This window comes from Athene cunicularia (genome assembly GCF_003259725.1).
Source record: "Athene cunicularia isolate RWA chromosome 17 unlocalized genomic scaffold, athCun1 chr17_part1, whole genome shotgun sequence".
NCBI classification, from domain to species: domain Eukaryota; kingdom Metazoa; phylum Chordata; class Aves; order Strigiformes; family Strigidae; genus Athene; species Athene cunicularia.
The window spans coordinates 1,941,164-1,966,970 of NW_020799122.1; the positions used below are offsets into that span (position 1 = coordinate 1,941,164).

At 38.4% G+C, this 25,807-nt stretch overlaps 1 protein-coding gene and 1 non-coding gene across 4 annotated transcripts; both read left to right on the forward strand.

Annotated features, from left to right (window-relative positions):
• The first annotated feature begins 4,875 nt into the window (after positions 1 to 4,875).
• Positions 4,876 to 25,801, forward strand: RC3H2 (ring finger and CCCH-type domains 2). Of its 3 annotated transcripts, none has more exons than XM_026860313.1 (20): positions 4,877 to 8,184; positions 9,617 to 9,734; positions 10,183 to 10,416; positions 11,354 to 11,529; positions 12,789 to 12,989; positions 13,391 to 13,523; positions 13,748 to 13,866; positions 14,224 to 14,336; positions 14,969 to 15,277; positions 16,037 to 16,251; positions 17,174 to 17,601; positions 18,073 to 18,243; positions 19,369 to 19,524; positions 20,888 to 21,101; positions 21,259 to 21,343; positions 21,860 to 21,941; positions 22,352 to 22,486; positions 23,035 to 23,142; positions 24,205 to 24,353; positions 24,967 to 25,801. In XM_026860313.1, the coding sequence occupies exons 1-20, from the start codon at positions 7,954 to 7,956 to the stop codon at positions 25,163 to 25,165; spliced, it is 3,576 nt and encodes a 1,191-aa protein (XP_026716114.1). In that variant the 5' UTR covers positions 4,877 to 7,953; the 3' UTR covers positions 25,166 to 25,801. The 3 variants fall into 3 exon arrangements, with proteins under 3 accessions (XP_026716115.1, XP_026716114.1, XP_026716116.1); XM_026860315.1 differs by having other exon boundaries at positions 24,205 to 24,334; positions 24,967 to 25,117; XM_026860314.1 differs by lacking the exon at positions 18,073 to 18,243 and having other exon boundaries at positions 4,876 to 8,184.
• LOC113486668 lies at positions 13,189 to 13,297 on the forward strand. The gene has a single exon (XR_003399620.1). It is a non-coding gene; the product is annotated as a small nucleolar RNA SNORD90 (small nucleolar RNA).
• Positions 25,802 to 25,807: the final 6 nt, after the last annotated feature.

Consider the following 25,807-nt stretch of genomic DNA (forward strand, 5'->3'; position numbering starts at 1 on the left):
GGCGGCGGCTGACAGCGGCCTGGCGGAGGGGGGCGAGGCCGCGGGGAGACCCGCCGGGGCCGCGCCGCGCTCTCTGCGCTGGCACCGGCGAGCGGAAGGCGGTGAGGCCCCCGGTTATCTCGGTGGCAGCCCTCTGGGGAGGCCGCAGCACCGAACAGCCGGTTATGTGGCGGCCTTCAGCACGGAAGAAAATTGCACCGGTGTCGGGGAGTATTCCCGCTCCTGTGGAGCTGTGCTTTAGGGTGATGGTGGAGAAGAGTCGTGGTGGAAAATAGGCCCTAGAAGTGCACCCGTCATGTCACGTTTAAAGTGTCTTAAACAAAACAACCGAGCAGGAAAAGCGTGTCTTGGTTCTGCTGATGCTTGAGGCGCGCTGAGGATTTTAAGTTAAGCGTAGAAGTCAGCACAAAGCGTAGGAAAGGGCAGCAGTGTGCACGGAGGGTGACGAGTATTCAGTTACCGTCAGGGTTCAGAGTGGAACGACACCTTACCTTCAATACTATAGAGAAAATAATCACAAAATTTAAACTGACAACCAAGAAAATTTCTGGTGTAGGTGCGTTTCACTTTTAAGTGGAAACTTAGGATTTTGTTTGGGTTTAATTTTAATTCCTGTACCTACTCTTGTGATTGTTTTTTCACGCCCATTATAGCTATATCGTAATGCTGAAACAGAAATTAAAAGCAGCCCTTCAGATTACAAAGGCATACATTTGTAATTGTGGCAGGAAAGATCTCATTTTAAATGAGAACCAACAAGTACAATTGTAAATCTTCTGAATCAAAATGGTGTTATTTGACCTTTTGTCTGTGTTAAACATCTGTGGAAATTCTAAAAATTGAACCTCGTGTTGCTAGTATTATTCCAAGAAACACTGAATTCTTAATTTTTGTAATTAATCACTTTCTTAACCTGCATGCCTTTTAATGAACTTTTTTAATGCAAAGTAAGCAAAGCTTTCCACGAGAAAAGGTTTCTTATGAACTAGTATTCCTGTCTCATTTGAGATCGCTGTCGTTTCTCTCAAAAATATCAAATTCCAGCAATTCTGTTGTTAGCGCTTGAGATATCTCAAAGTCCTAGCCTTGAGTATTGATCTCTTTTATTTAAGGTTTGGTTGATTTACAGCAGGTAGAATCTTTACAGTATCCAGAGGGTAATAGCTAGTAGCAGTTGTTTTGTTAGCTGTGTGTTGCATTTTGGTTGGTAAGATTTTTGTACACCTCTTACTGGGATGAATAGGAGTGGTGTCTCCTTACTGACTGGACAGTCCTAATGAAAAGAAAAAATTCTAAATCTGTGGGCCTGTTAAGCAATTTTGTACAAACTTTAAGAAGGTTTTCTGAATCTTGTGCAACCCTCTGTTTTCTTGCCTATGCCTCAGAATGGAATTAATATTTCATTTAAATTATTTGGAGAATGTTAGAATATGGAATTTTTCTTCTGTAAAATGTATAGCTAAGGAAGGAGTTGATGTTTAAAAAAAAAAAGCACGGGGAACTTTATAATAATAAAAGAGTCCTTATTCTCTGAAAATACTAATGAAGAGTAAGGAATTCTTCGGTATATCTCTTCTTGAAGTAATTGTGTCAAAATAGAACTGCTTAGAAATAGATTCCCTTTCTCTGCATTCAATGTAAGTTCAACTGATTTTGGTGGCAAATAAAATTTTTTTTGTTTCTTTGCCCTTCAGTTAGTTCTGAAAAGTCAATACTGTTACAGGAGCTGAATTCGTATCAGGCTTGTGGCAAGGACAAACTCATTTCAGTGACACCTATGAAACGCAAAAAAACCCACAGTGGCATTACATAAGTACACGGGAAACTTTTGAAATCTAGTAACAAGATTTCTGTTAGCAACACTTGAACAGGAAAGAGCAGGTGTGAACAGTTGAGGATACACTGACTCTGGTGTTGACTTGGGAGGGATTTACCCTTGAATTCAGTCAATTCTGGCAGTCACTGAGCAGCCGTGAACTTAAATTTGTTTTAGTGAATTGTACCACTGTTCATAGGGAATTATTCTTCAGCCACGTGTTTTTAGGGAGGCAGAAGGGATCTAAGCTTTTAATTTTTTAAAAAGATAGCAAGTGAAGCATCCCTTAGATGTTTTGGCAAAACATAGTCTGGATAGGCATATGTATTCCAGTATGTCACCAAGGTTATAACCTTGTCACTTGGTTATAACTTTTCTGGGATTTAAATTGGGCTGTAGATACTCCCAATAGCATTAATGTTCAGTGAAAAAATTGCATTGAAATACTGTCTTTAATGGTCATTAAGACTGCTTTATTTATAGAATTTGCACGTGATATAAAGAGACTTACATGTGACAGATATTATGGAATGTAGAAATAAGCAAGTCTGCTCTGTAAAGAGGATTTATTTTAATTTCAAGCCGTCATAGCTGAATGATGCAAAGCTATTATGAGGAGGGCCCTTTTCTAAGCCTTTAATGAAGTTAGTTTTTTAGATCTGTAGATGATGGCTGTTGAAGAAAAATGAATAAAATATTCTAGCCCTATCAGAGAGTTTAATACTGATAACTTGGATTACATGGAACACTTAAGTTTTTGACCCAGTCAGGATGCTTTCAGAACTACGTAACTTGGGAAGGAAAGCTTGAAAAAGCTACCTCCTTGTAGTGCAGGCAAATGAGTAATCTGCATAAATGGAGAATTATAATGGAGATCACTTTAAAAAAGAAAATACTGTGATCTCTGCAGTCAATATTAAGAGCAAGTCAATATCAGGGACTCTTTAGTGATTAAAAATCAATTGAATTCTAAGATTTAGGTTTAAATCCACAGTGATTGATACTCCCTTAATTTGTGAAAATGCCATATAATTTCACAAGTTTTTCAAGGTTTTCCTTCATCTGTAGAGGAAATTTCCCATTGTTCAGCACTGACAGAATTACTCCATGTCGCATCCTCATACAAGCTCTGCTTATTAGACGTTTTTTTTGCCTGTGTCCCACGAGGGACCTGATCAAGTAGGCCTGAGCAGAGCAGGCCTAGTGTGGAGCCGCAAGACTGCTGCTTCTCTTTTTTGCCGAGGCGTTTGCCTACGCTACGGGGGAACTGAGTAGCCTTCAACCCTTCCTTTGACGAGGGATGGAGTTGCATGTCTCACATTTTGGTGAATGCTCTGACTCCGGGCAATGTGCAGCTTTGAAGGGGATCACTCCCTACCCGGTGTTGAACCTGTTTGCCTTTGAAGAGAAGGAAGTTTTCTTAGGTTGAGACCCCTGCTCAGCATGCTGCCTAGGAACTGGGGCATATAGCTGGGGAGGAGGCACTGAATTTTTTTTGTTCCTTGCTCAAAGAACTATACCTAGATTTGACCCGATGACCAATTAGTAAAAATGCACAAATGATCTTCAGAAATGAAGCAAAATCCAAGTCATCTGCTTGGGCAGCTGAAGATGAGGCTGCAGTTGTCTTCAGTGAATATTCAGGGTCCTTTTATGTGTGAGGAATAGCTTCAAGAGGAGGGACTGAAATTGCCTCATCTCTAAAAATGTGTGTTTGGATGCTTCTTTGTAAGATGAAAACATGGGTTAAAAGTATTTAAAAGCAATTGAATTTGTATCTCTTAATGTAGGCAAGAAATGTAGTCACTGAATTAAGATGTAAGACCACACCAGCACCACTAACTAAAGAAATCCCTTTATCTGTTTTTGTGTAAAGTTGTTGAAATCCTGAGGTCACTAACTTCTGGTGTGAAGTCAACATCTCCTGGTGTTAGACCTCTAAGCCCTGGATAGAGGTAGACTTTAAGATAAAGCGTTGTCATCAGCATTCCTAATTAGCTGGTCCAGGCTAGTTCAGCTCCGCATGTTGGCTCAGTGTCCTGCCGGGCTCCCCTTGCCCTGCCTAAGGAGTGCTGATGCTGAACACGGAAGGCCAAGTGCCAAATGTTTGACATTGCTCTTCATTGATCAAGCCCTCTGTCTTCAAAGGTTTGTTGGAATTCCTGCAGATTTGTGTCATGTCCCTACCTTCCAAATAGCCCTTTATTATATCTGAACAAAATGTGAGATTTTTTGGCTGAGTTCTGGTTGGCTGGTGCGTATATGCTGATAGATCAGAAAAGCAGACAGATAACTGCTGTGCCTGGTGCTGTAGCCTTTCCTGAGAAGCATGAGAATTCAGAAATTTTTACGGATACCGGTTTTCATGGAAGGTATATGCATTTCAGACATGGCATGTCTGTGTAGGGTTTGCTCAGAGATGGTCCAGGGGTCCTGAGGTTCATGTGGGAGAGGAACAAACCAGTAGAACAGCATGATCACCTAAGCCTGGCTTCTGTAAGAAATCAGGATTAAATTATATTTATTGTATTCAAAGGTTGTTGAGTAAGTACAATGACTTGGATTAGCTGTGCAGAATATCATGGGATTAGGTAGCTAAAAGTTAATGTAAAATAAGAACACCTAAATCTTACAAATTCCATCCTTTGTAAACGGTACAGCTGTTTGAGGAAGGTTTGGGGGCTTCACCTTTCTCCCCTTCCACCTCCCCTTCCAACTTCATCCAGTATTCTGGTCTAAAATTATCATGAGAAAATCAGTCATTTATCATTGTTACTCCACTCTATTGCAGCCATTACTGCAGTGGGGACATGTTACTGTATTAAAACCATCAAATTACTCAACTGTAATGGTTTTTATTTATTATGTAATTTCTGAATTTAGACTTGTGCATTTTTCAGCTTGTCAGCTGAAGTACTGCTTCTAATAGCAATACCATAAAATTTACTGTAACTATACTATGTAAAGGTCTTTTAAGGAAAAAAAAAAATTACTGTGTCTTTTCAAACTGATTGCCTTGTATGTTTGGCCTTTTTTTTTTTTTTTTTTTTTTTTTTGTAAGGTGCTTTTACTTTGCTGGGGAAGAGAAGGCCTGTATATGCGTAGGGATAGTGTGTCTGCCAGAACAAACAGATAGACCAAGGGTAATCATTCTGAGTATGTTGCCTGTTAAAAACAAACCCAAAACGATTTCTAGTTTACCTTCTTTATTATGCTCTTCTCCTTGTGTTTGCTCAGTTTAGAGCACTGGAGCAATTTGTTCTTCTAGAGGACACCCCTGAAATACATTGTTTCTGACAAGGAGCAAGAATCTATTAAACATTTGGCTTATGCTTTTTGTAGAAGTTGACATGATGATTAGGAGATGTGAGATTGTTTTCTTAACACACTGGAGTGCAAGAATGGCAGGAGAGCTGGCATGCCTGACAGAGTATGGAGACTTCATCTGTGTGTGGTTGCTTGAAGTTTTAGGAGTTGAGAGCTTTCCGCAGCTGTTTGCTGATTTAATTAGATTTTTTTTTTTTTCCTGTCAAGAAATCTGAAGGTCAGCACATGCTTAGGAGAATCTGTCTTTTATGATAATTAAATACCCACAGATAGATCTTTAAAAATCAGTGGCGCACACTTTTTAATGATCTGTTGTGTTCATTTCTGTGCTGGTCAGGAAAACAAACAACTATATTTTAAAAGCTTGTAAATAGAGAGGTGGCTGTGTATTGCAAGTGGCTGAAGTATCTGTGGAAACGGAATGTGGGTACTGTCTCAAAGCAAAGATTTCTGCATTTGCAAGAATTAATGACCAGTGTAGAAATCGAGACTGTTTATTAGGAGATTGTTAGTGACCAGCAACGTACTAGCAATTGAGCTGTGTGTGTACTAGTATTTTCTTAAACTTTTCCCTGTGTGACTCAGCAGCATGCTTCCCAGAGTTGGCTAGTTTGTGCTGTTACCTGGGTCCTGCAGTCACGCAGGTGGAAAAAAATACCAGTATGGTTCCTAGGTCAGCAGTAGTGTTGGTGTTGGTATCTTGATGGTTCTGGTAGCGCTGGCAAAAAGCTGTAAGGGAAGCATTTACCGCAAGGCTTTACGCTGCGGTTCTGTGCATCTCTTGTCTGGCTGTGTCGGTAGGGAAGCTGGAGAAAGGAAACAGTGGGGTGGTTCTTAGAGGAATTAAAAATCTTTCTAGGCATGTTGGCTCATTGCTTGGTTTTGCTATTATTTGTTTTGCTTTTGAATTTCCTTACTTAAAAGACATATGTAATAGCAGATTAAAGAAGACTGCGGGGTTTTTTTTTTTTCATCCCTGCAAGAGCTTTGATTGTGCTTTCCTAGAAGTTGGATGAAAATCTATTTTGTCCAATGCATGTGAATATTCTGGCTTATGTTGAAAGTGTTACCTCAGCAGCTTGGTTTGGAAGGGACAGGTTCAACTTTCAGTTTGTGGTGTTTTACACATACTATGGGAATTCATTTGGGGGAAGAATCACTGCATAATATTGAAAAGCTCACTGAGATAAGGACATCTTGTACAAGTATCCTGTTACTTAAAGGGCACTGAATGTTCATAGTACTAAATAGAATTTCTAAACAGATGGTCATAATTAACATAAAATACATCCACAGATAGAGTCTATTTGGTGTTCTAGTAATTATTTCAATGGTCCGATACTTTAGCATTAATTAAACTGTAGCACAGCCAACAACGGAATCACAGTAAAAGAGTTACCAAATTCAAATGCGGAGGGGAGATCTCAGCTTCCTCAAAACAATTACTTTTTTTCCGTCATCGGAGAAAAAAAAAAAAATAGCATGTTAAACATGTAATTAAAACATTTGTGTATTTGCATTCTAAGAAGTTGCTAGGAGAAGCTTGTTCATAGCCTTGAAGTGAACCAACTGGTCTCTAGGTTGCATAGAAAGTCAACACCATTGCACATTGCAGGAAAGGGTGGGGCTGTTCAGCTCTTAGAAGCAGCTGTGAATTTAAATCTTCATGACGAAAGCTTGAATGTAAACGGTTTCGATGAACTTAGGCTTGTTACCTTTTCCAAGAACATGAGTTATATAAGAGGGGATGTCTTTCAAAACAATTCCTATAAATCCATGTTGTATTTGGACTGCATTTATGTAAACAGTTTGCATGGTCCTGCTGTGCAGAGTGAGGTGCTCCAAGAGAAAAGACTATTCTAATAGCAAGCCAGCAGAGGTTGTTGCTTGCCTTATTATGAGTTTTGCCCTAAATACCTGGATTTTCTACACATCAGAGATCTTCCCACTGTGAGTTCATGGAAGTGGAGTCACGTTGTTGTGCAAGGTAGAGATGTGAAAAGCAAAACTGAATTTGGCAGTCTCTACCCTTGAGGGCTCCAGTGGGTTCTTGGGAGAAAAGGGGGAAGTAATGCAAGAGAATCATAAAACTAAACCTAGTCTCTCATTCTTTTAGTGTTTTCTTATGATTCTTAACTTTTCTTAATTGATTCGACTTTTATGGAAAGAGAAAATACATCTTTTTTTTTAAAAAAAAAAAAAGCAAAGCTGTGTTTAGTTTGGTGGCTGATTAAGTCTGAATAAGATCTGCAGAAGGAAGACATTGTTCTACTTCAAGTGAAAATAACATCTTAGGTCTGCCCATCAAAAAAAATATAAATTCTGTGTCTTCTCCCCACCCCAGGCCTGTTCTACAACTAGGGAGAGCTCTGAGGGGGTTGAAAACTTGAGGTTAGATTAGATAGTGTGAGAGATGGTTACTGTGATTCATGCCTTTGTGTTTTCTGTGCCAATAAATGTCTTCCTCTTCCTACACTAAAGGTGTATTTAATCCTGTGAGAAGAACTTTAATGCCATTTGTTGTGAATAGGTTTGATTTCAACATATGGTAGTCTGCGTTAATTCAGTTCATGAGCCTTTTTTGGTACAACTATTAAACTAATACAAAGTTAGGGTTTTCGAGTACGACATACGGATTTGGTTTTATTCTGTAAGGTATTGAAGTGGTGGGGTGTTTTTTTTAATTAAAAATCATTCTGAATTACCAGAAAGCATGTTTTAAATACTCTGTTATTCACTTACAGCTGCCAAAACATAGTACAGTGAAATAATGGTCTTCTAGCCTGCTAAACAAGTGTCCAGCTTCCGCAATGCCTGTGCAGGCAGCTCAGTGGACAGAATTTCTGTCCTGCCCAATCTGCTACAACGAGTTTGATGAGAATGTGCACAAACCCATCAGCTTAGGCTGCTCTCACACTGTCTGTAAGACCTGCCTGAACAAGCTTCATCGCAAGGCATGTCCTTTCGACCAGACTGCCATCAATACAGACATCGATGTGCTTCCTGTAAACTTTGCACTCCTCCAGTTAGTTGGAGCCCAGGTATGATTTCAGCAGCAATTTGTTTTGCCACTTCATGTTATTACCGTTTACATGCCAGTTACAATACGCACGCTGATCTTTTTCCCTCCTTTTAGTCTTAAAAAATGGTAAGACTTTAACTGTGTAATATTTAGAAGTCCATACATACTCTAAAAGCAACCACGCCGTTTTCAAGACCATCCTCTTCTCGTACAACAAGAACATGTTCTAGTAGTAAGCTGAATTCTGGTTTAAAAAGGCTCTTGAATTGTGACTGGAGAAAAATACCCGTTAGGAAATAGACAATTATCTGTCACAATTGTAATTAGAAAAGTGAACCTGCAGATAGCGCTTGTTTATCGTACTCGTGCAGGGAGTCTCATTTCTGCGTGTCACACGTTCGAAAGTAGCGAGCTGTTCAGCCGAGTTTCAGAAGCGTGTGTGTGTATAATTTTTTTTTTTTAAATATGCATGATGATGGCTTTTCAGTTGCGTTTTCAGACACTGGCTAATCAGGCCAGGAATGTTCCTGTGCTGTCTCGTAGCAGAGGCAAAACAGCGATTATATAATCAGTACTGCGCTTTATGGAGACTAAACAAGTCTGTTCACCTTATGCTGATTCATATGCTTTTTCATGTTACTCTCACTATAACAACGGGGTTATGCAGTAAGAAGATGCTTTTTACTTTGCTTTTTAATGTCTTATCACATGCCTTGACACAACTATTGGTAATAATGCTGTCTGTGGGTTTGTTTCTCAAGTTTACATGTTCCTTTCCTTTTTTTTTTTATTCCTAAGTTTGTGTCAGATCGCTGCCTTGATCTTACAACATCCATTTTCCTGGTCTCCTAACTTCTTGCAATATCTTTCAAATATTTTTGTGTATTGTGACTAATGCTCCCTCTATTTTCATTGTATGACCTTTTTACTCTTTTTTTTTTTTTTCACCAAGTTTGCTAGTTCTTCTCTTTGAAGATTTCAGCATGTCCAAATTATGCTTAAATTATTTTTTAACTTTGCTTTTGATTTTTTCATGTTATTTTCTTGCAGCTTAGTTTTGTCTCATAACTTCCCCTATCTCTGTAGTAAATCATGCTGATCTACACTGATCATCCTCTCAAATCTTGTGTTCTTCATTCATCTTTTAAGTACCTTCTCATTAGATCTTGGTGGTTGTTTTCTAACCTACTTCTTTTCTTAATGTGTTACGTACTAACAAAAATAATCTTCCATCACCCCGATCCTCGTCTTGAGTCCTTTTTTGTTACTCCTTATTACCTTCTACATACCTTGGGGTGGGTCCTGTCTTTCACTTCTCTAAACAGCAGTGTACATCTGCAGTGTTATGTAATTAATAGTAGTGATGTTGGTACCATCACAGGCGTATCAGATAGGTCAGCCTGGTATAAATAATTCTTCTCCCCCTCACCCCCCCCTTTGCATTTCCTTAGGTACCTGATCATCAGACAGTAAAATTGAGTAATGTAGGAGAGAACAAACATTATGAAGTAGCAAAGAAATGTGTTGAGGATTTGGCACTCTACTTAAAGCCCTTAAGTGGAGGAAAAGGTGAGTGTCTGCTGAACGGTGGAATGTTCAAGTAGCTTACTTTTAACAGCATTGTGTTTTCAGCACTGATTTTAGATGTCAATGGGATAATCCTCTCATTTTTGTAATAAAATTTCCCTTATGTCTTTGAAGGCTTATTCATACCTGTGACACTTTATTGTTATTTTAATTTTAAGTTTTCAAAATACTCTTATTTAATCACATTGCCTTGGGGCTAACTTTATACTAAAGCTGAACTTTCCTCAATGGATGGGTTTGTCAGTTTAAGACTTTTAATTAAAATTCTTTTTGATAATGAATTACACAGAGTTGCCTAAAAGAAGGGAAGATACCTGTGACTAGTATCCAAGTCCCAGAGAAAGACACGTATTATTAGATACTTTTGTTTGTCTTACTCAGATAAATTTGATTAGGAGCAATAGTTTGCCTTTTCTCTCTTTCTTTGAAGGTGTTGCAAGCTTGAATCAGAGTGCACTGAGCCGTCCTATGCAAAGGAAGCTTGTGACACTGGTGAATTGTCAGCTGGTGGAGGAAGAGGGCCGGGTTAGAGCTATGAGAGCAGCTCGATCGCTGGGAGAGAGAACGGTTACAGAACTGATCTTGCAGCACCAAAATCCTCAGCAGCTTTCGGCCAATCTTTGGGCTGCTGTCAGGGCACGAGGATGCCAGTTTCTAGGACCAGGTAAAATACCTGTAACAGAGTCTGCAACAGAGTGTATATTTAACTGTACCTTTTCTTAACAAAAAATTATTTGGAAATTTCTTCTGTTCATTTGAAGATGTAATTACTTCTGGTTTTCAACTTTTTGCCAGGAAGAAAGGAGAAGGGAAAAAAAAGAATTAGACAACTGGTTTAAAGTTTTTGGTGTATCCCCCTCATTATTAACTGTTCTTCAAAGCTGTGAGGAAGTATTTCAGAAGTTCTGGCAAAGAAGCGTAAATAAGCATGCTTTCTGCAGTTTGTAATCCAGTGCAACTGTAACGCGGACTGGTTGTACTGCAGCCTGTGATTAGGATTGGATAGGAAACTGCAAATGCTGTCTTGTTCCATACTTTAGCTGTAAATACAGTCAACATAACTTTAGTTGCAGCATACATGAATTTTGAAATTTATAATCATGTTTATACATTTGATAGAAACAGCAGAGTCTTAGTTAAGAATGCTGCTGAAGCAAGCACAGAAATGAGAAGGAAATTCCGTTTAAACTGGAAGTAGTCCTCTTGTTTCCCATAACTGATGATAGCATTCCTGTACTGTTCCCATATTTATTTTATACAGTTTCATGGTGTAGCATCAATGAGATGTCCAAAATGCCAAAAGCTACAAGACTGCACAGTGGCAAAAAGTATAAAAACTTCATTACCAATGTGTTTATTACTGAAAATTAGTCTTAGCTGTTTAAGTTTACTGTGCTTAGAGTGCTAAATACTTCATTTAAACTAGCAAATTTCTTAAAATGTTTACAAAGCTGTTTTCTTATGATTAGTAAAATAAAAATTAATGAGGAATTATATTCAAGATGATTCCGATGCTCGCTCTTACCATGTTAATATATGATAGCCTGGCTGTTTTCTGGCAGTATATTTCACTTCTTATCTTTTATTTTTGTGTGTTAAAGCTATGCAAGAGGAGGCACTGAAACTTGTATTACTGGCACTGGAAGATGGCTCTGCACTGTCAAGAAAAGTTCTGGTACTTTTTGTTGTGCAAAGGCTAGAACCAAGATTTCCTCAGGCCTCTAAAACGAGCATTGGTCATGTTGTGCAGCTACTGTATAGAGCATCATGCTTTAAGGTAAAATACCAATATTTGAAGTCCGTTACTGTGAACTAGCTCGGGAGAACCTGACCTAAGATTAGTGTCTTACGCCTGTAAAATGTTACATTAATTCAGTTTCTACACAATCTACACACATAGATTAGACTATAAGAGTTTATCTAGAACTGTCATGAAGTAGTTGTTTGATATTTTAAATTCCCTGCAAAAGGAACAAACAGTCACATGTGGAATTAGCCGGAATAGATTCCAAAATTACTGACCTCATTATTAACAGCTGCTCATCATCTGGAAATTCTGTTCCCTGAAAGAGGCATGAAACCTTGATTCTGGGCACTTCTAGCCTGCTTCAGGAAGAAGTGAAAAGTTTTAATATAATTGCTTTTGACTTTATTTAGATTCATAAGAATTGGCCATGGCCAGACATGCCGGGCTGGTCTGGATGCTCTCAAAGCTTAGAATCCAGTCCCACCTTTCTAAAGAAAATTTCTGGAACGGCGTAGTCCTGGGAACCTCCCCAGGCCCAACAGCAGGCATGGGAGAGGGGCACCATCCACAGAGAGTGTCTGTGCTTAGCCTGAACTCAGCATTGCATTCCCACACCTTGGTCGCTCTCTCTCCTTTTTCTTTTATCTGTATGTAGCCACCTTGCACTGAAGAGCTGCTTTATTTTTGATATATAAGGGTGTTTGTTTAAACTGAATATTCCCTTATATCTGGAGAAGAACAAAAAGTTAATTCCATGGGTCTTTTTTCTTTTTGAATCACACTTAAAAACATGATTATCATATCAATAAACTAAAAATGAAAATAATGAGACCTGTTGCTTGCCTTTATGACAAATGTCTCCTGTAACCTGTTTTACTTAACATTCATAGTGGGTTGTCAGTTAAATATTCTCTTTTTTAAGTGTTGCTATCTTAGAATTTTTCTTATTTTTTATTTAGTCACTTCTGGAGACTCTCCTGTTTCTTTAAGTCATCCTTTAATTTTGGGTAACAAAAAGTACTAGTAGAACTGCTAAATACCAAACTGTGACTTAAGCAAATCTGATCGCTTTCCTAGTTGGAAGTAGTGAGTTGGTATAGTTTTGTACCTGTGAAAACTTGAAGAACTGGCATTTCTCCCTGTGTACTGCTAGCTAAGTGGATGAATATGTGGAAGAAAACTAATTATATACTAAATATACAAAAACAACGCTTTTGTGATTTGTGCTGTGTAACTATCTTTTTCTGATGGACTTGAAGGAGGAGTAATTAACTATTACTATTTATTAGGTCACTAAAAGGGATGAAGATTCTTCTCTGATGCAACTTAAAGAAGAGTTCCGGAGTTACGAGGCTTTGCGGAGAGAACATGATGCCCAAATTGTTCACATTGCCATGGAAGCAGGACTTCGAATATCACCAGAACAATGGTCCTCCCTTCTCTATGGTGACTTGGCACATAAATCACACATGCAATCTATTATTGACAAGGTTCGTCAAAATGGATGATTTTAGTATCTTTGTAGGATTAGATTTGACTGTTAAATGTTATAATAAAAATCCAAGAACTGCTTGAGTTAACTTCTTGTCTTTAGTCATATCAAATATTAATTAAAACTAGAAGTTTTTTTCCCCATGGTAGTGTATTATTTATATGAAGACATTTTGGTTTTCAGTAGTTTTAAGACTTAATTCCCTTTTTTGTGTCTTATGATGAAGCTTCATAGGGCAGATTCTGAGCTGAGAAATAAAATTTCTCTCCACTGATACTCTCTATATGCCATCTGAAGACACTACGTGTTGCGTTTAGGAACCAGTGTAATGCGAATCTTTTTAAGATTGGTAGTTCAGAGTTATAAGATGCAGCACACTAACGCTCACTTTGTTTTCAGCTCCAATCTCCAGAATCTTTTGCAAAGAGTGTACAAGAGTTGACAATTGTCTTGCAGCGCACGGGGGATCCTGCAAACTTAAACAGGCTGAGGCCTCATTTAGAGCTCCTGGCAAACATAGATCCAAATCCAGGTATGGAGATGAAGCTTTTTAAACTCTTCTTGATATTTTTCATATCTAGCAAAGTCGATTACTAAGATGATAACCTCCATTCCTGGTTTCAGAATTCCCATTAATTAACGTAGTATCTCATAGACCCTTCTTCAGGGCTCACTGAGCTCTAAGAGAGTTGCCTTTTATTTGTGGTACTACTGGAATTATTAACAGAATGACAAGCCTGGTTTTAATCATTGTAGATGCAGCATCTCCAACATGGGAGCAGCTGGAAAATGCAATGGTTGCTGTAAAGACTGTGGTACATGGGCTGGTGGATTTCATTCAGAATTACAGTAGAAAAGGCCATGAAACTCCACAGGTAACTATATTAAATTGTTGCAATATGTGTCTTAATGTACATTTACTGAAAAATGCAATTTTGAAAGATTAATATTGATTTGAAATATTTATAGTGTGGAATAATTGATACTGTTATTTACTGCATTTGCATTTTGAGAACCTAACATTTCTGAATATGGAATGCAGCAGAGCTTCCTGCAGCGAGATCTATACAGTGGCATGGTACTCAGCCCATCAACAAGAAATTTCTTTAGTTTTCTGATTAAAGGTGCAAAATGTAAAAACTTATCATGCCTGGGTTTTTTTGTGTTCTAGGCCTGTAATGTAAATCTAAGATTGTAAGAGGAATGTCTTGTGTTTTGTTTTGTTTCTAAAGCCACAACCAAATAGCAAATATAAAACAAGTATGTGCCGAGACCTTCGACAGCAAGGGGGATGTCCAAGAGGAACAAACTGTACATTTGCTCATTCCCAGGAAGAGCTTGAAAAGTGAGTGTGGGAGACCTTTTTCTTGGTTTGTTGGTTTTTTTTTTTATTATTCTTTTTAATTTAAATCCAAGTAATCTCCATAGAATTTTGGAAACAGTTTCTTCTCTACATGTATTCATTTGGAAGGATTTGTGAATCTCGTGACAACACTTCACTTGAAGTTGAAGGAACAGTAAAGCAATGTCTGCAGCGTAATTCCAGTTTTATTTTTTTAGTTTACCCTGTATGAAGTAAAATTTCCTTTCCTAAAACTGAGTCTAGACTCAGTGTCTGCCAGGGATTGGTTATATCACCTACAGGAGAGACAATGTTAATTACATTTTAATTGATTAAGCAGTAAAGTGAATTAATGGAACAGTATGCAGCATCTGCTTTCTTGAAGCTGTTGTCACCCAAATCCTTTTTCAAAGAACTGCAGAAATTGATCTTCTAAGAGGAGACATGATCTTTGGTTACAGGGAAGACGTTGATGTTCTGTTTGCAGAGTGTTGAAAATAAGCACCAGATTTTGAAGTCTTGTAACTTTTGGATATCACGTTCCTCTCAATCTCTTCCTTTTGCTAGTTTTACAAATATATTTAACTTCACAGTAAGCGTTTTTATATTTATCTGTGTTTTGTGTGTGTTTGTAGATACCGCTTGCGGAACAAAAAAATCAGTGCAACAGTGAGAACATTCCCCCTTCTAAACAAAGTTGGCGTAAATAGCACCGTCTCGACCACAACAGGAAACGTAATTTCTGTCATAGGAAGCCCTGAAGCAACAGGGAAGATGGTGCCAAGTACTAATGGAATAGCTAACCTAGAAAGTGGTGTTCCCCAGTTGATCCCTCGCTGTGCAGACACCTCCTTGAGAGCTTTGGAGAACACCAAGAAGGGAGGGAAGACTGGAGCCAATGGCCAGAATGTTTCTGGATCCCCTACAGAATCACTACCTGAAAAGTAGGTAACTTTTTTTTTTTCCCATAAAGAGAACTAAGCACAACATTTTGCTTTTAGATTATCGTGGAGTTTGTGGGTGGCAAACAAAAGATGTTGAATTCTGGTCCTGGCTTGCAATTGTTGCTGGTGCTCACTGGCTGCAGAGTTGTGTAAGATCTTGTACTGCAGTGCAGATACCGTTATACAGAGCCTGTGGATTCGAGTTGTCAGACCCAGCGTTGGTTGTTTTAGCTGTTAAATACTCCCATGCAATATAGATAAAATGGTAATCCTCTCCCTTTATCTTTTATTCTGTTGTTCTCAGGCTGGTATCTTACTATTGGGTTATTACATAGAAATAAAACAAAAACAAAAAAAAAGCACTCAAAATTTGAAGTTTCCTGAAACCGAGAAGGGTGCATGTAGTGCGTATTCCCTTAATATAATCCTGGAAACATTTTAGTTTTGGGGTTTTCCCTTAAAACTTTTTAGATACTTCTCCAGAAAGCACTGAGCTTCTAAACTACTTTTCAAAGCCTTTCTCTTTACCAGAATACACTTACAAGGGGTGTGTAAGCGTCTAGGTACATACCAAAACATTTATACTTGCTTTTGAGCTTTATTAAGAGAAAGTCTAAGATGCAATAGTGGTATGAAAAGCAAAATTTCAGAGGAAATGACATGTCCTGAATTTCCACGTTACAAGGGAGCATACACAAACAGATGACTAACTGAAATGAGTAAAGATGTGTTTAATGATTTCTTGGTAATCCTTTTCAGTAAAATTGGTTCTCCACCCAAGACTCCTGTAAGTCAGGCAGCAGCTACCTCAGCTGGTCCTCCTAATATTGGAACAGAAGTTAATTCTGTGCCTCCAAAATCCAGCCCGTTTGTTCCCAGAGTACCTGTCTACCCTCCACATTCTGATAATGTTCAATATTTCCAAGATCCCAGGACTCAGCTGTCGTATGAAGTTCCACAATACCCACAGACAGGTGAGTGAGATGAGCGCTGAATCAAAAATAGCTCTGAACTTTTCTCTAGATAAGTTTGAATGCTGAAAAATAACTTTTATCTCAGTGTTGTGGGATTATTATTTTTTTTTAAATATCAGCTGAATCTTCACTTGATGGAATACTCATGTGGTCTGTATGGAAGGGACCTGTAGTTTGCTCCCAGTGTTGGTGGTTCTTGTCTTTGTGTGCTGTGTGTTATGCAGCTTGTACCTCAGCATCCAGGAGAACCTGAACTTCAAAGTCTCTCATCTACTTTTACCTTTGTTAGCATTTAACTGCATTTTCATGCCCTATCTGTGAGGGTATCCGTAAACAGGATTCAGACCCAGAGGTGTAGCGTGCTTTTACAGTGAGACTTACACATCTTTGTGTTCGCTCAAATGTTTTTGAAAGGTTTCAGTCATCTTTTTAGGTTGCAGTGTGCGTGTTTATATTCAAGCAACCAATTAGGCGTTACAGCATCAGGTCATTCACAAGCCCAAAGAAAAAAGAATAAACTGAGTGTGAAGTGTTTTTTTAGGGACCTTTGTAATCACTCTTTTTTTTTTTTTTTTTTTTTTTTTGTTAGCAATGTAACTTTTTATTTTAGAGAGAACTATTTTAACTTCCTGTATAAAGAAGTGGGTAAGATGCTGTGTTTTCAGTTACATAGTGATACCATAGTACATGGGAGCAGTGGCAGAGAAACTCTGTTTTCAAATTGGGTCAAGGTGGTAAAGGGTCAGCGTTACATCTGCAAATACGGTCTCGTACATAAAATTGTATTCCACAGAGAAATGATAGGGTCAGTAACAGGTTTGTGTGACTCTAAAGGTACTTATCAACACTATACAGTTTTAGAAGGTGTAACATTCTGGGTCATTTGTGGTTACATTAAATATGCCTTTTTCCAATTTTTAAGGATATTATCCACCACCTCCAACAGTACCAGCTGGTGTGGCTCCCTGTGTTCCTCGCTTTGTGAGGTCCAATAACGTTCCAGAATCCTCCCTCCCACCTGCTTCCGTGCCATATGCCGATCATTACAGTACATTTCCCCCTCGAGATCGACTGAATTCTCCTTACCAACCTCCTCCTCCGCAGCCGTATGGACCAGTTCCTCCTGTCCCTTCTGGAATGTATGCTCCAGTTTATGACAGCAGGCGCATCTGGCGCCCACAGATGTACCCACGAGATGATATTATTAGGAGCAATTCTTTACCTCCCATGGATGTGATGCACTCATCTGTCTATCAGACATCATTACGTGAGAGATACAACTCTTTGGATGGGTATTACTCTGTGGCTTGTCAACCTCCAAACGAACAGAGGACTGTGCCTTTACCAAGGGTAAGTGAGAGCCAGAAAGGGAAGGTCTTGGTTCTGAAGGTCATTACTGAAAAATTGGTAAACAATTAGCATAGACTTCTGCTGTTTATTTGGGGTTACAGTGATCAAGATGTGTGACCTGGACAAAATTCATGTTTTGTTTTTAACTGTAATAAAACAGGCTTGAAAATAGAGCACTCTATTTAGTGGTCTCTTATAGAGACCAATCACTCTAATAGACCAGTCTGCATAAGGACCAGAGCCCTGCTGCCTCTTTTAATTGCCATGCATGTTACTTGAATTTACATATTTGAGATTTGAGTTGCCATACATGGGCCAGGTGGTTCTCCAAATCCTCGTGAAATTCTTTGAGCGATACCAATGGAAGGTTACAGATCCAAGGACTTTGGGGGTCCGAGTGTGTCCCCTGCCAGTATTTGCCTTCGGATTAGAGCATGATAGGATATACAGTCCTATATTTGTTATTGCTAGGAGCCTTGTGGTCATTTGAAGACTGGTTATGATGAGCAGTTAAGACGGAAGCCGGAGCAATGGGCGCAGTACCACACACAGAAAACTCCTCTGGTATCGTCAGCCCTTCCTATGGCAACACCATCTCCAACACCACCTTCTCCTCTCTTCAGTGTAGATTTCAGCACAGAGGTGGGAAGCCAAAGAACTTCCTTATTTTCCCTTCCTGTTTCTGTAAGGTGCCATTTAATACTTCTAGTAAAGATTTTCTGCCTGCCATCTATTCATAAAATTAAATTAATCTTCTAGCAAAAGTAAAGCAATATGTAATAATGAATGCATTCCGTTTGATATTAAGGTGATGCTAAACATGATTGTGGAAAAAAGGTCGAGAAGTGAAGTGATTCAATTTACCATCACTAAAAGAAATGTAATTTTATTGAACTAGCTTTGTGAACCTCCAGGTTTTTATGTAGGGAACAACAGTTGTTTTCCATTGAGAAGGACTTTCCCTTTTATACTCCAAATGGCATTATGGCCTGATGAGTAGACTGAACCAAGCTGGAAATGCTTGTCAAGTCCCAGAGAATACATATCTCTTAAAAGTGGCAAAAGGCATTGGTAGAATATTGTGTACTTATGTGATAAGTTCTGTAAACAAGAATGGAAATGCCACAAATAGGAATAGTGTGCTTTTGAAGAAAAAATAAATCTTGTATTTATTTTCTCTATGTGTGAATTAAATGCATCCAAGAAACTTATTTTGAGAGCACTGTGCCAAGCACTCTGTGCTGTGGTTTGGCACTTCTGTTGATGTATGAGGTGTTAGGCTCTGACTACTCAGAAGAGGCCTTATAACGTAGGGGTACCTGAAATCCCTTAAGGGTGCATTCGAGATAGATCAGGATTTTGTCCTTTTCATCTAGGTTGAAGGATTCCAAGTCAGACTTCTATCTGTCACTGGCTTATACGTGAAAGGAAAATGCATGGCTTCCTCTCAGTTTAATTATTGTAGATACTTGCCTGGAGAAACCTGCCACTAACATGGTGACACTGATTTCGGTCTCTCACCTTGGCAGACCAGGCAGTTGGTGGTGGTGGCAAAGCTTGCCCTTCTTTGACAGCTGTCAGCTGCATCAGTTTAAAATTTTGACAGAACTGGTTATGTTGTCCCTAAGTCAAGTCTTGAATACAGCTAGAACTACTCGATTGACTTTTGTGATAATTTAATTAAATAGCACTAAATGTCTTCTTTTAATTTTAAGACTGAGTTCCCTGTTTTTATTATTCACTGCTTATTTATTCCCTTTTTCATAGTTCTCAGAGAGTGTCAGTGATTTGAGTGGAACTAAATTTGAGGAAGACCATCTCTCTCACTATTCACCGTGGTCTTGTGGCACTATTGGCTCCTGTATAAATGCTATCGACTCGGAGCCCAAGGACGTGATTGCCAATTCAAATGCCGTGTTAATGGTAGGGGTTTCTGCATCTTACCTCATTACTGTAATGATACTCATATGCTGAAGTGTCTTCTGTTTGGTTAAACAAGCCTTCTTTAAATGTTGATAGCTTCTTTCTTAGTATTTTCGAGTAGTTCTGCCCATTTGAAGTTGTTCGGAATATCTTTTCCCAGTTTTGTAAATAAACAATGCCTTTACTTCAGTGACAGAATATAGTGCCATGCATAAAATTCTCAGATGTCTGAAAGGGCTATTTTAATAACAGATCTCTGTAAATCAAGCTTGTAGCTAAAATATTTTGAGTAGATGGTCTGTAAATTGGTAAGAACTCATTAATTTCAAATGTGTTCTCTGATTATTAGAGCAGGATAAAAATTTTTGATTACATATTTTTGTTTGTCTGTCTTCAGAGTTCTGTATATAAATGTGTATGTGTACACATGCATCCTTACAATTTGAGGCATCTAAAATAGAATATACTGCAGTGCCAGGCTTGACTGGTTCCTACAGGGCCACTGTGACCAGTTCAGAGCAGGTGATTCCACTGCAGAAACACATTTCCTGTTTTGGTTTAAGTGCTGTAGTCCATCCCGTATGAACGAATCACTGGGCTTTTCAGGATTCTAAGATTTTTTACATTGCCATTGTTTCAGAAAATCTTTACTTGGACGTTAATCCGAAGAGCAATATACACTCAAAGATAAAAGTTGAAATCCTGGGGACCCAGGATAATCAGCATGAACTTAATCTTGGCTGTTTTGTACCCACAGAGAATCTGTATTAACCATTTCCCTAGACTATACCTCTTACTTGGTTGGAAGGCACATTCTCCTCTAATAAACAGTTTAATGGCAACAAATGTGTGAAAATAAAATACAACTTATTTTTTATCATCCAATTTCCATGAGAGAGGAAAAAAGCTAGCTGAAAGACTTTAGGGAACAAAAAATACGTAGTATGAATCACAGAATACAGCTTATCTCTGGAGGAGTAAGAGCTTGTGCTTTTTGGAGACTGCTATATTGAGTAGCAGGTTACCTTTATGTTCTGTGAAACGAGTGTAACCAAATCTCATCCCAAGCCTGCTGTGATACTTTCTCCTTCAAGTAGAGGAAAGGGTACTGAAGGACTTTAAAAGCATACCAGAACCTTTTCTGCCTGGAAACACAAGTTGGGAAAGGCAAAATAATTTCTTCTAGCACTGGCTGTAGCTTTCTCGTGGTCAGTTTGCCATTAAAGGGCAGTAGTTACATCACTGAAACCCGTCTTGGCTCTCTAGTTGGACAGATTTGCAGCATTGATTTCAGCACCAGTAATCAGTTATTGGCCAACAAACTCAAATGAGCCCATGTATCTTCTATCTCCTAAATATGTAGGATTTGGACAGCGGGGATGTTAAAAGGAGAGTGCATTTATTTGAAACTCAGAGAAGGGCAAAGGAAGAAGATCCTATAATCCCATTTAGCGATGGACCGATCATCTCCAAGTGGGGTGCAATCTCCAGGTCATCCCGCACGGGTTATCACACGACAGATCCTATTCAGGCCACTGCTTCCCAAGGAAGTGCTACTAAGCCCATCAGTGTATCAGGTACAAGTACAGGCTTCGTATGACAATATAGCATACATCATGAGCATCTCACCCTGTTCATGCTTACTACAGCCATGAAGATGCGAAGAGCTAAAATACCTCTATGTGCCACTTTAAGAACAGAGAAGATAATGAATGATATCTTCATTTGTTCCAGATTATGTCCCTTATGTCAATGCTGTTGACTCAAGATGGAGTGCCTATGGCTCAGATTCTAATTCATCAGCACGTTATGCAGAGCGGTACGGACTTTTTTTCTGTGTTCCATTAAATATGTTTTCTATAGCTTGCTGTTCTTCACAATCCCGAATGTGGGGTGAAAACAATCCAGAACTATCAATAGACTTAATTTTAAAGTAAAAGATTTTTTTCCAGCATAAAGCCTTGAAAAATCTAGGTTAAAATTTGTGTAGTCTTTAATACTTAATGCAGCTAATAATATCCAATTACTTGCAACGTATCCCGTGAGAGACCTAATCAAAGTATTGGAGTCAGATACTGCCAAGCTGTCATGTCAAAATCTGCAATCCTGAGTAGCTTCTCTCAAGTTTTCTTGCCACATCTTACCCATATGTAAAATAAGGATATTTGCTTCATATAATGCCCTGGGGTATTGTGAGCCCCAGTGAAGATGAAGAGCACATTATCTTTGTTGCTTAGTTTCTGTCCAAAAACCTAACACTGATAGATTAATGAAGTTTATAGTTGATATAGAGAACTTGTTTTTAATTCCTAGTTTTGCCTTCTTTCTCTTAAAGGGACAGGTTCATAGTTACAGATTTGTCTGGTCACAGGAAGCATTCCAGCACTGGAGATCTATTGAGTATTGAATTACAGCAGGTAAGATCAGATATTATACCATGTGGGGTTTAAATTATTTTTTTTAAAGTGATTTAGTAAAGTAATTTTAAATAAATTTTCTTAGTGTAGACTGCAGAAAATAGTACAATTGACAAAATGATCAGTAAGGGTTAACTAGACGCTAGTCCTGCAACACTTAGCTTAGGATGATGCATCAGGACTGCTAATTTGAGCTGTTCCACTGACATCAGTAAGGCCATTTTTGGGAATAAGTGGTGGGCCTGGTACATGTCAGCAAATGCAGAACAAAATAAATGCCATGCGTTAAGGGAACACATAGTTATTCACCCAGCAAGAGAAGTGTTCTTTTTGTAAGCTGGTTTATTTTGCCATTTGACAATACGTGGTTTGAGTGTAGTTGTTGGTAACTGCTGTGTTTGTTTCCATAGGCCAAAAGTAACTCGTTATTACTGCAGAGAGAGGCGAATGCACTAGCCATGCAACAGAAGTGGAATTCTCTAGATGAAGGCAGTCGTCTTACCTTAAATCTTTTAAGCAAGGAAATTGATTTGAGGAATGGTGAGGTAAAGGAAGGGGTAACTGGGATGAAACAAATCTTTGAGTGTTTCTGTATGTGCATAAGTGCATGCGTTTTAACTAAGAGTTCAAACTCTTAGTTTTCATGTTCCCGAATATTTATAACACATTATGTGCTGTTACTGCTGTTGTTGCACCCAGTTTATTTCCTTAAGATCAAGTAGGTACACTGCCATGCTGCTGCTCCAGTCTCCATTTACAAAATGCAAAGAATGGGACATTTTCATGCAGCCATTACTTTTCATTCTACTTGTACACGTCACAAATCTAAACATTCTGCCAGTGGGCTCTACAGAAACTTCTGCTTCAGTATTCATTTTATCTCTGTTTCAGTATTTTAATGTGATTAGATTTAGCTTTTTATCCTATGTGGTGTATGCCCAAAGTTCTATTTGCATCTAACTAGCTCTTTCGTATTGTAGAAATGTTCTGTCCTAGAAATGCATCGTCTATTTTCACTTTAATACTTGAGTGTTGTGTGAAGCAGGTGAAAAGCCAACTTGATATTTATAAAACGTATTCTTTTTTTTTTTAGACTGATTATACTGAAGACTGTGCAGACACAAAGCCAGACCGAGACATTGAATTGGAGCTGTCAGCCCTTGATACAGATGAACCTGATGGGCAAGGTGAACAAATAGAAGTAAGTATAAAAATCCATGTGGCTAAAGACATCACTGGGTCCTTTCATTAGTTATTAAAAGAACTTCTAAAATTTCTTTGTGAGTTAGTAATTGTGTTGATAGCAAAGCCTTTTGTTTCTGTCTTTGTAGTGATATCAAACATTTGCCTGATTTTAACACTAGGGGTCTCATACTTCTCACTCAGATACCTGGCGGTTAATATTACCCAAGTTAAAAACAGCTCACTGTGTTCTTTGTCATAGATTTACAGCTTTTGCTCTTTATCTTTTGACAGCTTTAGTAACGATGGGGAGTCTGTTCCTTTCCCTTTTCCCTCCAGGGCTGAAACTGGTTAAGGATGTTTTACATTGAGGTTTGCATTTAAATGTGATCATTTAATTTAAATTTTATGCTCACCTGATTCTAACAGTAAAGTCATTCAAATCATTGTAATCCAGAGTTCTTTTGTTTTCACTACTGATTCATTGTTCATTTGCAATTCTGTGCATCTGCCCTAGTTTCTGCTATGATGTTTCCTCCTTTGCTGTGCAGGCATAAAACACTCTGGGGTTCATTCCCCTTTTTTTTTTTTTTTTTTTTTGTTATTAAAGCATTGTACACTTAGAAGAAATCAAGGTTCTTATCTGGAACATATTCCACAGTACATTCCAGTACTGGCTACAGCTCTTGTTTGCTTTGCTTGTGGTATGTGATGCAGTACTGTAGTATGAATTGTGAATTGCCATTACATGATGGAAGGACCTTTAGCCTTTCCCCCTAATTATTGAAACAGCTCTCACTGTCTTTATTGCCTCCTTTGTATCTCACCTGATAAATAATTTTTTAGCAACTGCTGTTTATACTACTCTTGTCATTCACTGGAATCTTTGATTAATTGATTTTTCCTTTTTCCTGTAGTAAAATATGTTATGAATATAGCATGAAATACAGAGAGAGAGTGTGAAATAAGGAGTCTTATGATGAGACTCACGTTTCAGTCGGCTTCGTGTAGTGGAACATAATAGGAACATTTAAAGCTGGTAGCGACAGTATTGATGGACATTTCTCCTTTCCTCCTGTAGGAGATTCTGGATATACAGCTAGGTATCAGTTCTCAAGACGATCAGCTGCTCAATGGAACAACTGTAGAGAATGGGCACCCACTAAAGCAGCACCAGAAGGAATCTATGGAACAGAAGAGACAAAGTTTAGGTGAAGACCTTGTGATTCTGTGAGTGTTAGACAAAACAGCAGTGTCTGCCAGTATTAGACAAACAGCAGCATCAGAATAGTTGAAGCATGATTGTTTAAGGATGAACTACGTACCTACTCAGACTTGGATTAGACATCTGCATTGTGTATACATGGTGAAGTGAGAAGAACCTGTTAAGAAATAGAATTAGGTCACAAATATGAAAGTTACAGGATGGTACCACTGTTCGTCTGCATTGTTGTAATCGTATATACTGAAACGTGTCACAGCAGTTAAAAATACCTTTCACATTCAGTAAGCAAAAAACGCAGAAGTATTTTTGTAGTTGATAGAAATTAAGGAAAACTTCAAAAGGTTAAATGTCATACTCTTTGCACAAATCTCCATAGAGAGGTAGTTTTTAAAATACACTATTTTAGGTTTCTATGTTCTGTAGTCTTTAATGTGTAATGCAGCCTTTGAAAATGAGGCAGACTACATTGAACACCTTGAGCGTACCGTTCCATAGGAAGATGTTTAGCCTGTTGCTAAAAATAAGTTTATGTCAGTATTTATTTAATGCACACAATTCAGTTCCGGATACATGTGCATGTACTTGTTTAATATTTGTGTAACTTATTTTTCTCCTCAGGGAGGAGCAGAAAACAATCCTGCCCGTAACTTCTTGCTTCAGTCAGCCGATCACAACATCTGTTAGCAATGCAAGCTGCCTGCCCATCAGCACATCAGTCAGTGTTGGCAGCCTCATTTTGAAAACTGCTCACATTATGTCTGAGGATAAAAATGACTTTTTAAAGCCTGTTGCAAATGGCAGGATGGTTAACAGCTGAAAGGCATTCATCTTTCCAGCTTGTGACCACACCATGGAAGCATTTACACTAGCTTTTTATATATATAATATATATTATATAATGTATATTTTTTTTAAAAAAAATAATATTGGGGTCATGCATTTCCTGTGGACTCTTTGATACTTCAAGCCCCTCTCGCATTAGCATTCTGAAGAAAAAAAAAAAACTTACTTTACTAGGGTAAGGCGTTCACTTTCCACAAATGAATGGAATTTGGACATTGATTTACTTAAGCTTAAAGCAGCTTTTTATGAGTTTGTAGCAATCCGGTGCGGTATCTGAGCCATTCTTGTTTAAAATGGCTTCTGTAGAAAACTAACAACTCAGTTATTTAAACTAGCAGGATCCTACGATGATACATCTAGTGAAAGGAAGACTAACTTATTTGTCTCTATTTTGTTTCATGAGAGAAGAACTTGTGTCTTGTTGCAGCTGCTTTTTCTTTAGTTGTGGAACTTTGCATGGAGTATTGTTTCCTGTTTGAAGACTGAGAGGTGGAGATTTGGACTTGAGACTTTTACAGGGTTAACACACCATTAGCTTTGCACTGCTACGTTATTTGCAGGTCTGTGGTGCAGTGCTTTGCTGCAGCTTTTTGTTTCCATTCCCCCCCCCCCCCCC